This window comes from Gavialis gangeticus, unplaced genomic scaffold, assembly GCF_001723915.1.
Source record: "Gavialis gangeticus isolate Ggan-Ray unplaced genomic scaffold, GavGan_comp1, whole genome shotgun sequence".
Lineage (NCBI taxonomy): Eukaryota > Metazoa > Chordata > Crocodylia > Gavialidae > Gavialis > Gavialis gangeticus.
The window spans coordinates 10,573,844-10,588,551 of NW_017728980.1; the positions used below are offsets into that span (position 1 = coordinate 10,573,844).

General features: G+C 45.9%; 2 protein-coding genes across 3 annotated transcripts in view; both read left to right on the forward strand.

Annotated features, from left to right (window-relative positions):
- Positions 1–1,065, forward strand: part of CLMP (CXADR like membrane protein) — a 76,889-nt gene extending 75,824 nt beyond the window's left edge. For both annotated transcript variants that reach the window (XM_019509867.1, XM_019509859.1), the window contains one exon: positions 566–1,065. In XM_019509867.1, coding sequence (XP_019365412.1) covers positions 566–860 — 295 coding nt within the window. In that variant the 3' untranslated portion in view covers positions 861–1,065. The remainder of the gene's footprint in view (positions 1–565) is intronic.
- Positions 1,066–8,456: 7,391 nt separating this feature from the next.
- On the forward strand, positions 8,457–14,354 carry HSPA8 (heat shock protein family A (Hsp70) member 8). Its single transcript, XM_019509881.1, has 9 exons — positions 8,457–8,542; positions 9,272–9,481; positions 10,380–10,585; positions 10,712–10,864; positions 10,992–11,547; positions 11,922–12,124; positions 12,499–12,697; positions 13,050–13,282; positions 13,924–14,354. The coding sequence occupies exons 2-9, from the start codon at positions 9,277–9,279 to the stop codon at positions 14,107–14,109; spliced, it is 1,941 nt and encodes a 646-aa protein (XP_019365426.1). The 5' UTR covers positions 8,457–8,542; positions 9,272–9,276; the 3' UTR covers positions 14,110–14,354.
- The last annotated feature ends 354 nt before the right edge of the window (positions 14,355–14,708 follow it).

Here is a 14,708-nt window from a genome sequence, read left to right on the forward strand (position 1 = left end):
CTTCAGTCTCTCACTATCCATTTCTCTTCCTCTTTTTGTTTCCGTCTCAGCTTCCTACATTGTCTGTTCAGCCATCTCTCCTCACTCTGCCTCTTCTCCTTCCTTTTTTGTGCCTGATACTGCCTGCTTATACTAGTGGCATTTTACTGCTTAACTGGTCCCACTGGTTTCTGCTCCAGCGAACAAGTACTTATGCATTATGAGTAAGAAATATAGAATAAGACTGCTAATATCTGAACTCATTTACGCTTGTGCTCTGCATGCCTCCCACAGATGTCAAAGCCCTATTTTGATTAAAATGAAGTCATGAGATAAGTGTGTTGTTAAACCTATTTTACAGAAAGGTTAGGTGAGGGTTGGAGAATTTAAGGTACTTGCTGCAAGGACACGCGGGAAATTAGATGCCAAGTGCTCAGACCACTAGACCTATTTGTCTATCTTATAAACAATTGAGAACCTTAATGAACACGTATTGTTCCTAGTGGCAACTCAATTGGGTATAATCTGTGGGTGTTTCCATTCCAGTTTTGCTGTTTTAATCCCAACATCTCTTGCTTGATTGCAGAGAAGATGCAGAGGCCCCAAAAGCCCGTCTAGTCAAACCAGGCTCCTCTTCTTCTGGCTCCAGAAGCTCACGTTCAGGCTCTTCCTCGACAAGATCAACAGCCAACAGTGCCTCTCGCAGCCAACGGACTTTGTCAACGGAGGCCACCCCTCACATAGCTCCTCCGCGGTACAGCCAGATGGATGCCGAAGGAAAGGAAACGGATCCAAAGAAAGTCAATCACGCAAGCCTGAAGAAAACAGGAGCCAACCCCATCATGGTGCCTGCTCAAAGCCGGGCCTTCCAGACTGTCTGACTGCTTGCCAGCTGTCCTGAGACTCCTGCCTTTCAGAGCTACTGTACACATCACACGTCCTATTTGAAGTGTTAGATTAGCTTGTTATCTTGCAGGTCAGCTTATTTTTAATCACTCGCACCAGGAAGTCCTGACCTTCGACTGTCTACATATTCCTGCACTGAGTTTCCAATACAGTTTTTTAAAAAAGGAACTGAAGCTGAGGGAAAGGGATTTTCTTTTTGAAATTAACTCTTTAAAAAAGGGAGTGTCCAGTCCCTAAAAATACAGCTGAAAAATCTGGAAGTGTAATGTTTTGGGGTCTGGAATCAAACCTCACTTTTTTAAAAAAAAAAAAAAAAAAAGGAGGCTTTCATGGGGCATGGGGTGGAGAGGTCATTTGTACAGATTTTTTAAAGCCTGTAAATGAGCCATTCCCTTGTCATCTGAGGCATAGTCTTCACTGAGGATGGTCCTCAGGTCAGCTTCAAAGGGAATTTAACAACTACTTCAGATTTTTTGCATTTGCCTTGGTGAAATGTTATAGGAAGCTGGGATGTGAACAAAAAGGAAAGCGACAACTTGAACTGCCATTGAGAATCAGCTTTAATGTAAAATTCTGGACTAGCCTTTGTACTGAAGAAAGGTCCCTCTTTATTTGGTGAGAGAAATGCATTAATTGCAAGAGGAAGCTTAGCACTGAATTAATAGAGTTATGATTGTGTTGAAGTAACAGATTCTGATCTTACTAGCACCAGCATACTCTGAAGAGTTGATACACTGATTTCTATGGAATTACATCGGTACACAACTAGTTTACATTAGATCAGGATCAGGATCAGGCCCTGAATCCCAAATAAAGGAGGCCCCTGGAGCAGTCAGACCATGGATCTGATGGTGTGGGAGGGTGCACTTCTGAGTCCTAGGAGTGATAATGCACCACTGCCGGGGTGAGCAGTATTGATGAAACCTTTTGGAGAGTCTTAGGGCTGAAAGAACAAGGTGCTTGGATTGCCTTTCTCCTGTTGGAATAAAAGGCTGAGATGCATTAATAGAAACTTGTGTGAGGGAAGTGCACAACAAATTTAAAACTAAGAGAAGAACAATCTTTTGTGCACAACGCATCTCATGGTGGAAGGCATTGTCACGTACAGTTACAGAAGCTAAGGACTCAGTGGGGCTGCAAAAAGGGTTAGACATTACAAGAAGCATAGAAATGTTATCGGAGATGACATTAGATAGGATAAACCTTTCTAATGGATATAAAGCCACCTGCTTCAACCAAGTAGTGTGTGATGGGGGCTAGGGATAAACTTCTCCCACAAGCAGATTACTCCATAATTGTGCAGCATGGTGTTCTTTGCACTTTCCTTTTGAAGTGCTTGATCTTGGCTGCTATTAGACACCAGATTTGGTACTAGATGGGCCACTGGTCTGAGCCGGTATGAAAGGTCCTACAATTTGTACTCCTACATTTAGGACTGAAATATTGTAACTGGTTTCTGTTCTTTCTCTCACCTGAGAAGGGGAGAGCTGTCTCTGTTCCATGGAAAAAGTCCATATTGGAGACATCCTGGTACTGTACAGAGAAGTAAACAAGTATGAATCTGTAACATACTTTCACTTGAGGGATTATGCTTACCCTTTTTTGTAACTGAGGCCGGGTATTTCAGGTTCTTTAATGGAAACTTGAGAAAAGAATTGCTATTGCTTGTGATTTCCCCAGAAGTATGAAGCCTTGATCAGATGCAAGACTCTGATTTTACTTTCATCAGGCAATGGTGTTTCAAAGACACTTGAGAGTGTCCAGGAGGAATTATACCTGGCCTCTATTCTTTGAGTACCTTCTCCTTTCTAATAGTTCTACTCCCTTCATCCTCACATGCAAAAATGCTCACTTCTCTTATCCCAAATACAAAGTTTCTGCCATCAGTATGGCAACAAACCACTATTGTTACATAAGGGAGTTCCAGATTTAATCATAGAAGTCTATTGGGAAAAGCTCTGATTGCAATACTTTTTGTCAAACTTCTGTTTCCCTGATACAGTGTATAGTGTTGAGAGACAAGGGCTGGCCATTCTTTCTGTTTTTCTTTTGATCTTGTGCCATTGTTTTGACCACAAGGGAGTTTCTGATAGAGCTACCCCTGCATAAACTGGTGGGTGTAGTCATGGTCATCAGCTACTTTGGAAAAAGTAGTTGATAAGTATTTGTGGTTCCCCTCCCTGCATAGAGGGCCTTTCAAAGCATCTCTTAGGTGCCACAAGCCCTCAGGGTGCAGAGCATAAGCAGAACATCTCATGCAGTGCACGGTTTTTATGCTGGCCTTCTCCACAAGGGAGAATTTCACCAAGCAGGTGTTTGCATGGTGTTAGGAGCCTACAGTCTTACCCAGAGTATCTCCAACACATTCTCTAACATTTCTGAGATCCTTTATTTCAAGTAAATGCTGGATCAGACTGCTCACTAGAGAGCTTCATACATGTGTAACCAGTGGTCTACTACCAGAGAATGGAGGTAAAGGATTCATAGTTGAGTTGGCTGAGGTCTAGATACAAGATACTGTACATTCTTTTTGAGCCTTTACTTGATACTCTAGATCTGCCAGCCAAACTCGCCATTATGTAATTAAAACCAGCAAAAGGCTACAGTGCTGCTGTTCCAACCAGGTACCAGTGATCTTACAGGTTTAAAATGAAATCAGCAATGAACCTCATTTAAAATGAAGCCAAAAAAGGGAAGAGCTACCTATTCAAAGGGAACACAGGGAAGTGATTATTTCAGAGATGAGTTATTTCATTTTCAAAGGGATGTTTTCTGAGCTCTACATAGAACAATCAAGAGTTTTAGGAGGGAAATAAGTTATGGCAAACCAAACTCTTTTGTAAAATATTGTATTTGAAGCATTTACTGTTATGCTGTATACCAATTATTACTCTAGTGTAATTACATACAACCTTATGTAGCTTTCTTGATTCAGTGGTTAAACTGAGTTTACTTTTCTCTTCTACCTGCTATAATTGGTGTACTTGTATTGTGTCTGAGCAACACAGAGGAAACCATATTTATTATAGATTCCTTTGAATCAACAATGTAATGGGATTTGGGGTTTTTTGTTTTGTTTTTTTGTTGATTTTTTTAAATAAAGATGCTGAGGTAGACAGACTGCAGTTCAGCTAAACTTGTAATAATGTTCTGTTTGCTAAGATTTTTTTTGTACTATGCACAGTGAGGCAAAGTTCCAAGCGAAAGCTGGAGATCAGAAAAATATTGTCTGCAAACTAATAAGTATTCTGTGTTTACAGTGTTTTAAAACCTGAGGGAAGCCACAATCTCTCTCTCCCAAGGGCCTTTCAGTCTAAATTAGATGCAAGACAAAATATAGTATGTAAATATGAAATAAACTCCTGGCCTCATTGAAACCAAACAGGATATTTTCTGCGGACTTGAGCAATGCAGCCTTTCACTTGCAGGTTTGGGTTAAGGTAGATCTTGGGTATAGAGCACAAATGCGGTTCTCACAATCAAGAGAACCAGGTTCAACCTTACACCTAAGTTTATAAATATATAAACTAAAAGGTTTGCAAGATGACATTAAAACCATTAAAAACTAACCTGATTACTATTACAGGGGTTCAGGCTTTTCCTTTTTCCCTGGATGTTTTATGCAAACGTTTCCAGTTGCAATGGGTATCAGCTCTTTTATCTATTTATTTATTTATTTTGCAGGTCACTGAGGACAACTTGCGGTACAGTTACACAACTGGAAGCAAAATGCAATGCCAAACCAGTTGTTTGATAGGTGTCAGCTTTGCTCACCAATACAGGAAAGAACTGACTCTGCCCTCAGAAAGAAAGGCTCTCGCTGCCTCAGTTTTGGGCCCCTCCTTGCTATGTTGGCACATTTATTTTTCATTTATTTCTTCTATGCAGATTATTTCCTAGCACACAGAGTAGACCAACGGAGTTTTAACATAAAGCAAGGCAACTACACAAACGGTTTCTCTTATAAAATATGAGGAATCACTGAATTTTTAATCCAGGAATAGAAATAAAACTATGTAAATGTACATGCTTTATTGTTAGACTGGGATCTTTTTCCAGGCAAGGACTGCCTTTCACTATGCGTTTGTATGGTGCCTTGCTCAGTGGGGACTGGATCTCTTTGGGCAGGCAGAAGCTGGTGGAACACAAATCTTTAGCAAGAAGAATTAGAAAAATATTCTGTTAAATTTCCCTATTCCTTTCCCAGTTTTGCTTTTAGTTCTGAAAGGTTGAGTTCACTAGGCCCTGGAGTAGGGACCAAGTTTGTTTGTAAAAAGACACTGCGATCAGTCTTTGCAGGGCAAAGTTTCTATGACTGTACTGAATTCCTGTTTCTCTGAATTACTGTAAATGGGCCACCTTTATCAAAGGTACTGACTGCCCTCACCTTCTGGTCTATTGCAGTTCAGTGCTCCTCCCTACACTGACTCATGTTTCTTTAGGTTGCCTTAAACTACCATTAGTCAGCTGTACAAAATACAGTGGATCATCTGACAGCCACTATTCCTTTAATTTCAGTATGCCAATAGCTCTTGTTCTTAGGTATTACAGAAATTCTGCTAATGACAAACTAAAGCACAACAAAGACTCATTGCCAAGCTTCCCCAAAACCTGCAAACCCTTACAAAATAATGCCGTAGACCAAATCCCCCGGTTCTTGTTCAGGATACAGTCTAGCATTGCATGGTGGGGTGGGCAGTTGCAGGACTAAGGGCCCTGAGGGCAATTCAGGGCTCATGTCTGTGATGAAAAGGTGGAGTATTGCCACCCATCAGCATTGTGGAGGTGGCAAATGAGCCCTGGCCATTTGCTGGATCCTGCCGCTTTCAGACAGCTATTGGTAAAGGAAGATAGCAGTGCTAATATGAACACCCCACCCTCACCTCCAACAGTATTATCACCCATGTGCAGGAGTGGGGAATTTCTTTCAACCTTTCTGGGGCCTAGTATAACTATACAAAGATATGCCAGGTTTTGGTCTATTTTTTGCCCAGTCCGTACTCAGCCAGACTCCCAGTGCTTTCAATATGTGGGTTTTTACCAGAAACTGTGAGCCGGCCTGACCTTAGGTAGCTTATGACATCTGCCCCAACATGCAGCCTAAGGCAGTAGGACCTACCGAGGGGTTTGCATCTGCTCACCTTAAATCAAAAGTGCCTAGGGAAGCATGTTGCAAGTTAACAAATACAGTTTCCCACAAATACACTATTTGCTATTTTTAAAACAGATTCTATTTCCTCTTTTCCTTCTGCTGCCAGAAGTCAATTTGACAGCACAAAGCGTGAGTGGCAGGTGGCGGTGCAGCTCTGTACACAGTTCCACTCAGACATGTACTGGAGTATGGAGACAAATTCACTGCTGTGCTTTGGTTTAGTCCAATACACTGCTACGAGCTAGAGAAGCTTATATAGGATTCAAGAGTATGATTGATGAGCTACCCCTGAGGCCAGCTGCTCCTCAAAGGAGAAAACACTGCATCACCCTGAAGCAACTGGATCAGTCTTCCTCTAACTGATGCATGGAATTAGGGGCTAGGGACACAGCGAAAGATCTTTGGCTGCCAAAAGCTAAAATGAAGGCTGAGGGTGGAAGCACATTGCTAGGTAAGATTATTATGTATTTACCAAAGCTAATAGCTTAGCGAGTCTTTAAAAAGCATTAGTTGCTGCAGTATAAATAAGAACAGCATCTGTAGTTGCTAGGATAAAAATTACAAGTGCTGTCAATCATTTTAGGGCATAGAGCGATCGCCAGCTGGTTTAGGAAGCAATTATCATTCTCCCCTGTGGCATCGTGTTGGACTATGCTAGAGGTTTTTGTTTTCATTTCAGCCATCTAGCATGGACCACTGCTGGAGACGCAACACTGGAGCATATGAGCCAAGATGTGTCGTGTTACAGAAAATCCTATGGCACACTAGAGGTAGGCAGTGCAGTAGGAGGAGCAGGCTTTCACCTTTCATCAAAGTATCCGGTATGGACCAGGTGTCTGAGCCGGGCTGTAGGACAAGTGCAACCCACCGTGCAGTTATGTTTCTTGTGTAGCACAAAGGAGCGGACATGGGTTTTACCGGTTCCTCTGTAGCTTGCAGCACTGGGCGTCACTAGGCAAGAGAGCAGACAAAACGAGTTGTTAATTTGGGTCATCATGTCTCTTTATAGCACCTTCCATATATACAGGTCAAAGCACTTTACAGAGGTGAACATCATTATCTCCATCTTACAAAATAAGGGAAGGTCCCAGAGACTCCCAGGGACTTTCCCTGGGTCATGTCGTAGCTCAGTGGCAGGGCTGCGTCCCCTGGACCCTGCTGCCCTTTCCCTTGACCTCCATTATAGCGAGTTCTTACGAAGTGGCGTAAGAGCGATGCTGTAGCTGTGAGGATTCAGAAATGATGCGAGAGGCGAGGGTTTCTGAGGACGGTATCTCTTGTTGGGCCAGCTGGAATGGAAATCAAGCCTCCCGATGCCGGCCGTTCTCCCTCCGTTCTCTAACGACAGGCGGCTAGTAGGCACCCGGCGCCTGGCGTCCTGGGACGGGAGAGCGCCTTCGCCCTGAGAAATCCTCGCCACGCACGCCTGAGGGAGGGGGAAAGATGAGCCAACTTTCCCCCAAAACCCCCCAACGCCACTCCCCTGGGGTTGGAGACTCAGGTTGCAGACGAGCCCGCCAGCTCTGCCGGATCTGTTCGGGGAGGTTTCCACAACACGAACATGCCCGCGACAACGCAAATGTGCCTGTGACACAATGTGAACGTGCCCGTGACATGTGAACGTGCCCACAACACAAATGTGAGCGCGCCCACGACACGCCAATGTGCCCACAACACAAACGTGCCAGTGACGCAACATGAATGCACCCACGACATCATGCGAGCGCACCGGTGACACCACACCGTTCGGGGCTGATGTAGCTCGGCGGTGGATCAGGACGTGCTGTACTGTGGCAAGAGGGTAGTTCCTGGTGCATTTTAAACCCCACCAGACACGGGATTCAACATTGAATATTTATTTTAACAGCGCCCTCTCGTTCCCCGCAGTGACGCGGAGCGGTCTCCTCACACCTGCAGGTGGCGGGCGGGGAACCACAGCTATCTGGGGTCGCGCCCCCACCTCAGAAAGGCATTGGGGGGAGGGCAACGCCGCCATTTTGTTTCTACCCCGCTCCTTCCCTCCCCCGCCATTCTAACGCCTATGCAAATAGCGTGCTAGCTCGCCGCTCCGATTGGCCACTCCTGCACTCGTTGCTCCGCCCCCGCCCCAACCCAGCGCTGTTCAGCCTCTCCCTCCGCTTCCGAATTCCCCCTATGGAAATGAGGAGGCGGGCCCGAACAGCGGGTTGGTTCCCGCGCGCAACCCTGGCTCCACCCCTCTCTTCCCTCGCGGGGGCCGGGAACATGAAGGTTCGAGAACGCCGGCCGGCGGGCCCGCCCCCTTCCTGCTGCGTCACGGAGGGCGCGGCGTTCCGGCGGCGGCTATTGGCTGTAGGCGCGGGGCGGCGCGGCCGGATTGGCCGGCTGGCGGGCCGGGGGCGCGGCCGTTCTGGAAGGTTCTGAGGGGGGTATATAAAGGCGGTGGGGCGGGAGAGAGGCTGTCTCATTCCGCGTTTGTTACTGGAGCTGTATTACGGTCTCGCCGGGACAGGCTCGCACCGCCAGGTACCCGGGCTGCGGGGTCGGGGGGGAGAGGGGAGTCCGCGAGCGTTAGAGAAGGGGTGTCCCTGCGGGGCTGGGTAGGGGTGGGGGTTTCCTGCCACCCACGTCCTCGGTAGTGCCCCGCCGGTTCCAGGGAGTGGAGGCTGCTGGGGCGCCACCACGTGTCTCCCCCCACCCCCCCACTGGCCTCCGCAGAACCGGGGGAGGGGGGGGATTAGAGCGGGCGCCACGCGGCGCCGGCACCACATGGGGGCGCAGGGCAGGCTGGGAAACGTAGTCTGCGCTCGTGGTGGGGGGGAGGGGGCCAGGACACGTGGAGTACCATAGAGAAGAGGAGGCTTGTCCGACCTTGGGCCGCCTGCCCGGCCGGTGGGAGTTAGGATGCTGGGGGGAGGGGAGGGTAGAGCTGCCACGTGGTGCCCAGTGTCTTTGACTGTCTCCCAGTATTACCTGGTAATGGGGGAAGTGGGCTCAGTGTTTAGCAGGGACTCAAGTAGCACTGCTGACTGCCTTAAATGAGATTGGGGGAGGGGGGGAGCCTCTGTTCTATCATCTTTATGGCCTAAATGTTAAGGAGCAGCCAGATTAGGAATTTATTTTATAAGTTCATGGTTATGAAAATGTTATAAGCAGAATGGACTTAATCATGGTCAGGCTCGCTCTTGTCTGTCTTCTTCCTGCCCCCCATTCTTCAAGACTTAACTCCTTAACGTGTCTTGGTCAACCTTTCAGACAAAATGTCAAAAGGACCAGCTGTTGGGATTGATCTCGGGACCACCTACTCCTGTGTTGGCGTCTTCCAACATGGCAAGGTGGAAATCATCGCCAATGACCAGGGTAACAGGACCACGCCAAGCTACGTTGCCTTCACGGACACCGAGAGGTTGATCGGTGATGCTGCGAAGAACCAGGTTGCCATGAACCCCACCAACACAGTTTTTGGTAAGTTCCAGTTAAAATCTCTGTACTTGGCATGGTGTTTCAATGGCAGTTGGCCTGTGTTCTGGACGACTGGCTGGCAAAGCCGAATTAAGAATTGGGTTTACCACATGGGAGGAGCTGGGGGCCTCACTTCCGACTCCAACCAGTTCAGGCCACTTGTGCTTCACTTCTCTGCCAAAACTATGGTGAGGGGAGGAACAAATAATTAGTCCGGCTGTGTGATGCAGATTTCTCCTTTAAGCGAGCACGCAGCTTGATCTAGGAATATTCCAGAAGTATAAATGAGTGTTCCATCTAATTTTCCTAGACAATTGCATAATTCTCTTTCCTAAGAGGTACAGCTTGCTCTGGTCTTGCATCTAACATGGGCTGAGCATGAAGCCAGAATTAAACCACTATACAAAAATACCCAGTGTAAGTTGCTTCATGCAGCTGAGTAAGTATTGAGCTTGGTGCTATTCCAGGCTTCATCCACTAGGTGGCAGGGAGTGCACACAGCATGTCGTCTTCCATCCTGCGCAATCATTGTCTGGCTGCAGACATGTTTCTTAACACTGAAATAACATCATCCTTTACATGGGGCTTGGGGGGCTTCTGTAGAATAGCCATGCTACAATAGTATAACTACGTCAGATCTAGAAAGGTTATGGTCAGCATTTCAAGTTTATTTGAAGCTGCAGACTTGAATTGTGTAGCAGCTCTTGGTAGTTTTTTAAAAAAAAAAAAAAAAGTCTTTGACCATGTTAAGTTTGCTTCTCCTTCCCTTTAAGAGGAGTCATTTTGTGCCGCTGACCTGCATTAGAAGCTGCTTTTACGTATTGATTGGTGTTTGGGTTTTTTATATATAAGCATTTTTTTTTTTTAGCTTTGGGTAACTGACTGTTGTCAACTCTTTTAGATGCAAAGCGGCTGATTGGTCGCAGATTCGATGATTCTGTCGTCCAGTCTGATATGAAGCATTGGCCTTTCACTGTGGTGAATGATGCTGGCAGGCCAAAAGTTCAGGTGGAGTATAAAGGCGAGACCAAGAGCTTTTACCCAGAAGAAATTTCATCCATGGTTTTGACTAAGATGAAGGAGATTGCAGAAGCCTACCTTGGGAAGGTGAGACTTGAGCACAGCTGTTCTCAACTCCTTCAAGAAAAAGATTATACAAGCCATGGCTAGGACCACTTGCATGTTGGACTGCAGATCCCACACTGATGGCTTTCTTTGTTTCTCTCCCTATAGACTGTTACTAATGCTGTGGTCACTGTACCAGCCTACTTCAATGACTCCCAGCGCCAGGCCACAAAAGATGCTGGTACTATTGCAGGTCTCAACGTACTCCGAATCATCAATGAACCAACAGCTGCTGCTATTGCTTATGGCTTAGACAAAAAGGTAAGGCAGGGGTGGGGAGAATCTGAAGTGGCATAAGATGCTCTCTGGTTTCTCTGCTGGACCAGCTTGAGGCAGAGTCACTTCTTCTGTAAAACGAAAGGCTGCACTATTTTATTTTATATTCCAGGTTGGTGCTGAGAGAAATGTTTTGATCTTTGACCTGGGTGGTGGCACCTTCGATGTGTCTATTCTCACCATCGAAGATGGTATCTTTGAAGTGAAGTCCACTGCAGGTGATACCCACCTGGGTGGAGAAGACTTTGATAACAGAATGGTCAACCACTTCATTGCTGAATTCAAGCGCAAGCACAAGAAAGACATCAGTGAAAACAAGAGAGCAGTTCGCCGTCTCCGCACAGCATGTGAACGTGCAAAGCGTACCCTCTCCTCCAGCACACAGGCCAGTATTGAGATTGATTCTCTCTATGAGGGCATTGACTTCTACACCTCAATCACCCGAGCTCGCTTTGAAGAGTTGAATGCTGATCTGTTCCGTGGTACTCTGGACCCTGTGGAGAAGGCCTTGCGGGATGCCAAGCTGGACAAATCCCAGATCCATGACATAGTATTGGTTGGTGGGTCCACTCGCATCCCAAAGATTCAGAAACTCCTACAAGACTTCTTCAATGGCAAAGAGCTGAACAAGAGCATCAATCCTGATGAAGCTGTAGCTTATGGTGCAGGTAAACTTTCCCAAAAAGGTTGAGAAGGCCTACACAAGCTTTAACTTGTGTTTTTTGCCTTTTGTCTTTTCTCATTCAGGAGCTCTAGAAAGGACTTGGGCTAGCATAAATGATGAATGAACCCCATCAGTGAGGGGATCTGCTTGGTTAAATAGCTTAAAGCCAATTAATAGGGTGGGTTTTAATTGCAGTAGCATCTACTTGCAGTGATGAATTTGGTTCCAAAGCCATTCGTAGTTTCCACCAGAAGTTTGACTAATGATGGCTAAAACCTTCCTTGGATGTCTGAGCGAGTATCTTGGTAGCGTACGATCAACTGTTTCTTCTTCGTATCTTTTTTTGTGTGTTCTCACACAGCTTTCTCTTTCTTCTAGCTGTCCAGGCTGCAATCCTGTCTGGAGACAAGTCAGAAAATGTACAGGATCTGCTACTGTTGGATGTGACTCCTCTGTCACTGGGTATTGAAACAGCTGGAGGTGTTATGACTGTACTGATTAAGCGCAATACCACAATCCCCACTAAACAGACTCAGACGTTCACCACTTACTCTGATAACCAGCCTGGTGTCCTTATTCAGGTATGTGTCATCAAATAATCGGTCCTCAAAATTGCTTTCGACTCTGGGGCAGGGTGGTCTAGGCAAGGAAGCTGTTGCCCTGAAAAATAGCAGGCAAAAGCTCACCCATGTGTGTAGGCCAAGTGTGGCTGGTTGCTGTGATGAAAATGATTCCAAAGCCATTCGTAGTTTCCACCAGAAGTCAAAAGACTTGTGTTGGCTCAAGTACCTTCCTTGGATGTCTGAGCGACCCATAGAACGTCTCCTGACTACTTGTATTTGGATCCAGTGGGGGTGGAGAAAAGTCGGATGACTCCAAAGACTCACTGAAGTCAGGTGCTGTGCCTAACCTTTCATGTTGACTCTCTCTCTTTCTGGTCCTGCTTCCTCACTAGGTGTATGAAGGGGAGAGAGCCATGACAAAAGACAACAACTTGCTGGGCAAGTTTGAACTGACTGGCATCCCCCCAGCTCCTAGAGGCGTACCTCAGATTGAAGTCACTTTTGATATTGATGCCAATGGCATCCTTAATGTGTCCGCTGTGGACAAGAGCACTGGCAAGGAAAACAAGATCACTATTACAAATGACAAAGGTAAGCACTGCAGACATGCACCTTCTGGGTGGCATAGCCATCTTTTGTAGTCTTGCCAGAACAAACTTGGGGTTGTATGCAAACTCGAATCTTTCTGCAAGATGCCTGACATGCCACAGCCACAAATATTCTCTACTGCTAGCACTTTTCCCACATAGCCTTGTTCAGCGCACTGGCTCTTGGCAGCCCTTCCTGCTGCCTAATACATGCTGGTGACTCTCAGGCTAGAGACTCCAAGGCTTGACTTGTACTAATGGCAAATAATGCCTCCTTTTTATTAGAGGACTAAGACCTGCAGTGTCACCAATTCATCTTGGGCTCTTAACTCAAATCCCTGGCAATTTTCTTGCAGGCCGTCTAAGCAAGGAAGATATTGAACGTATGGTCCAGGAGGCAGAGAAATACAAAGCGGAAGATGAGAAGCAGCGTGACAAAGTGTCTTCTAAGAACTCCCTGGAATCCTATGCTTTCAATATGAAAGCTACAGTTGAGGATGAGAAGCTTCAGGGTAAGATCAGTGATGAGGACAAACAGAAGATTTTGGACAAGTGCAATGAAATCATCAACTGGCTGGACAAGAATCAGGTAAGTGGCAAAAACACTTCTGATGCTTCAGGTTTTAAGCCCAAAGAAGGGGAAACGTGCCTGAATTGGACTCAAATGGCTAGAAACCTTAATTTTAATGCACCGGCAATAGAGTACCTTGTACTTGATGCAGCCACACTGGAACAAATGGGGCTGTCAGTTTTCACAAAGGCAGAGTTTCTGAGCTTGAGGCCAGTGAGCGGTTGCTGTGATGAAAATGATTCCAAAGCCATTCGTAGTTTCCACCAGAAGTCGAAAGACTTGTGTTGGCTCAAGTTACCTTCCTTGGATGTCTGAGCGACCGTCAGAAACTGCTTGAGTTAACCCTAGCAAAGGGATATGCTGTTCCCAGAAAGCGATGGGTCTGGTTACAAACTGTTTTACTAATTTTGGAGTCTAGAACCTTATTTTAAGATGTGGGGGGAGGGGGCTGTCAAGGAAAGAACAGCTTTGTAAACATCCATATTCTGAACAGTTGTGCTGCAACTTTCTAGAGCCCTAGCTTCTATAAAGAGGGCTGATGGCTCTTTCTGGTAGCCAGTAATATGGGCAAAATTTTTCTTTTCCTTTTCCTTTTTTATGGAAAAGCAGAAAAGGATGTTTAGAACAAGCTATGCATAACCTTACTTCCTATATTCCAGACTGCCGAGAAAGAGGAGTTTGAGCACCAGCAGAAAGAACTGGAGAAAGTGTGCAACCCCATCATCACAAAGCTGTACCAGAGTGCAGGGGGGATGCCTGGGGGCATGCCTGGTGGATTCCCTGGAGGTGGAGCTGCCCCATCTGGAGGAGCTTCTTCTGGACCAACTATTGAGGAGGTGGATTAAACACATTGGAGCAAGCATTCCACGAGTGGTTACTGGAACTGAAGGACCCAAACTTTGTAGCCAAGTGCATTGACAGTACAACTCCATGTTTTTGAGCTGCTGTATGAAACATTTCTGGGCATTCTAAATACTTGAACATGGTGCACAGGGAGGGGAGGGTGGTGGACACCATTGCACTTTACAGTACTGTTAACAAGTGGAAATGCAACTTGTATGCTAAGAAATAAAGATGTATTTAATTGGCAGCACAGTCTGTTGTAGCTTTTTCAATGCAAATAACATGCTATTCCAGTGACTGGCTAAATAGTGGCTAATTTGGAGTTCTACTGTGTAGACACATGGGTGCAGTCCCAGAGGCTGACTAACTTCCTTTTATAGGAAGCTCCTAGAGCTCTTGAAAGCCATTTTAAGGAAATGCCACATTCCTTTCAAATAAGAAGAAATGCATGTTCCTCTAATGTGCTAATCATGACTTGGGCAGAGAATGTTTTGTAAGATGAACATAACCCATTATAAATGGCTTTAAGTACAAAGGCTTCGTTCGGAGTAGGGGCCAGGAGCCTAAATTGGCACTTTTTTTTTTATAGACACTTCCAGCT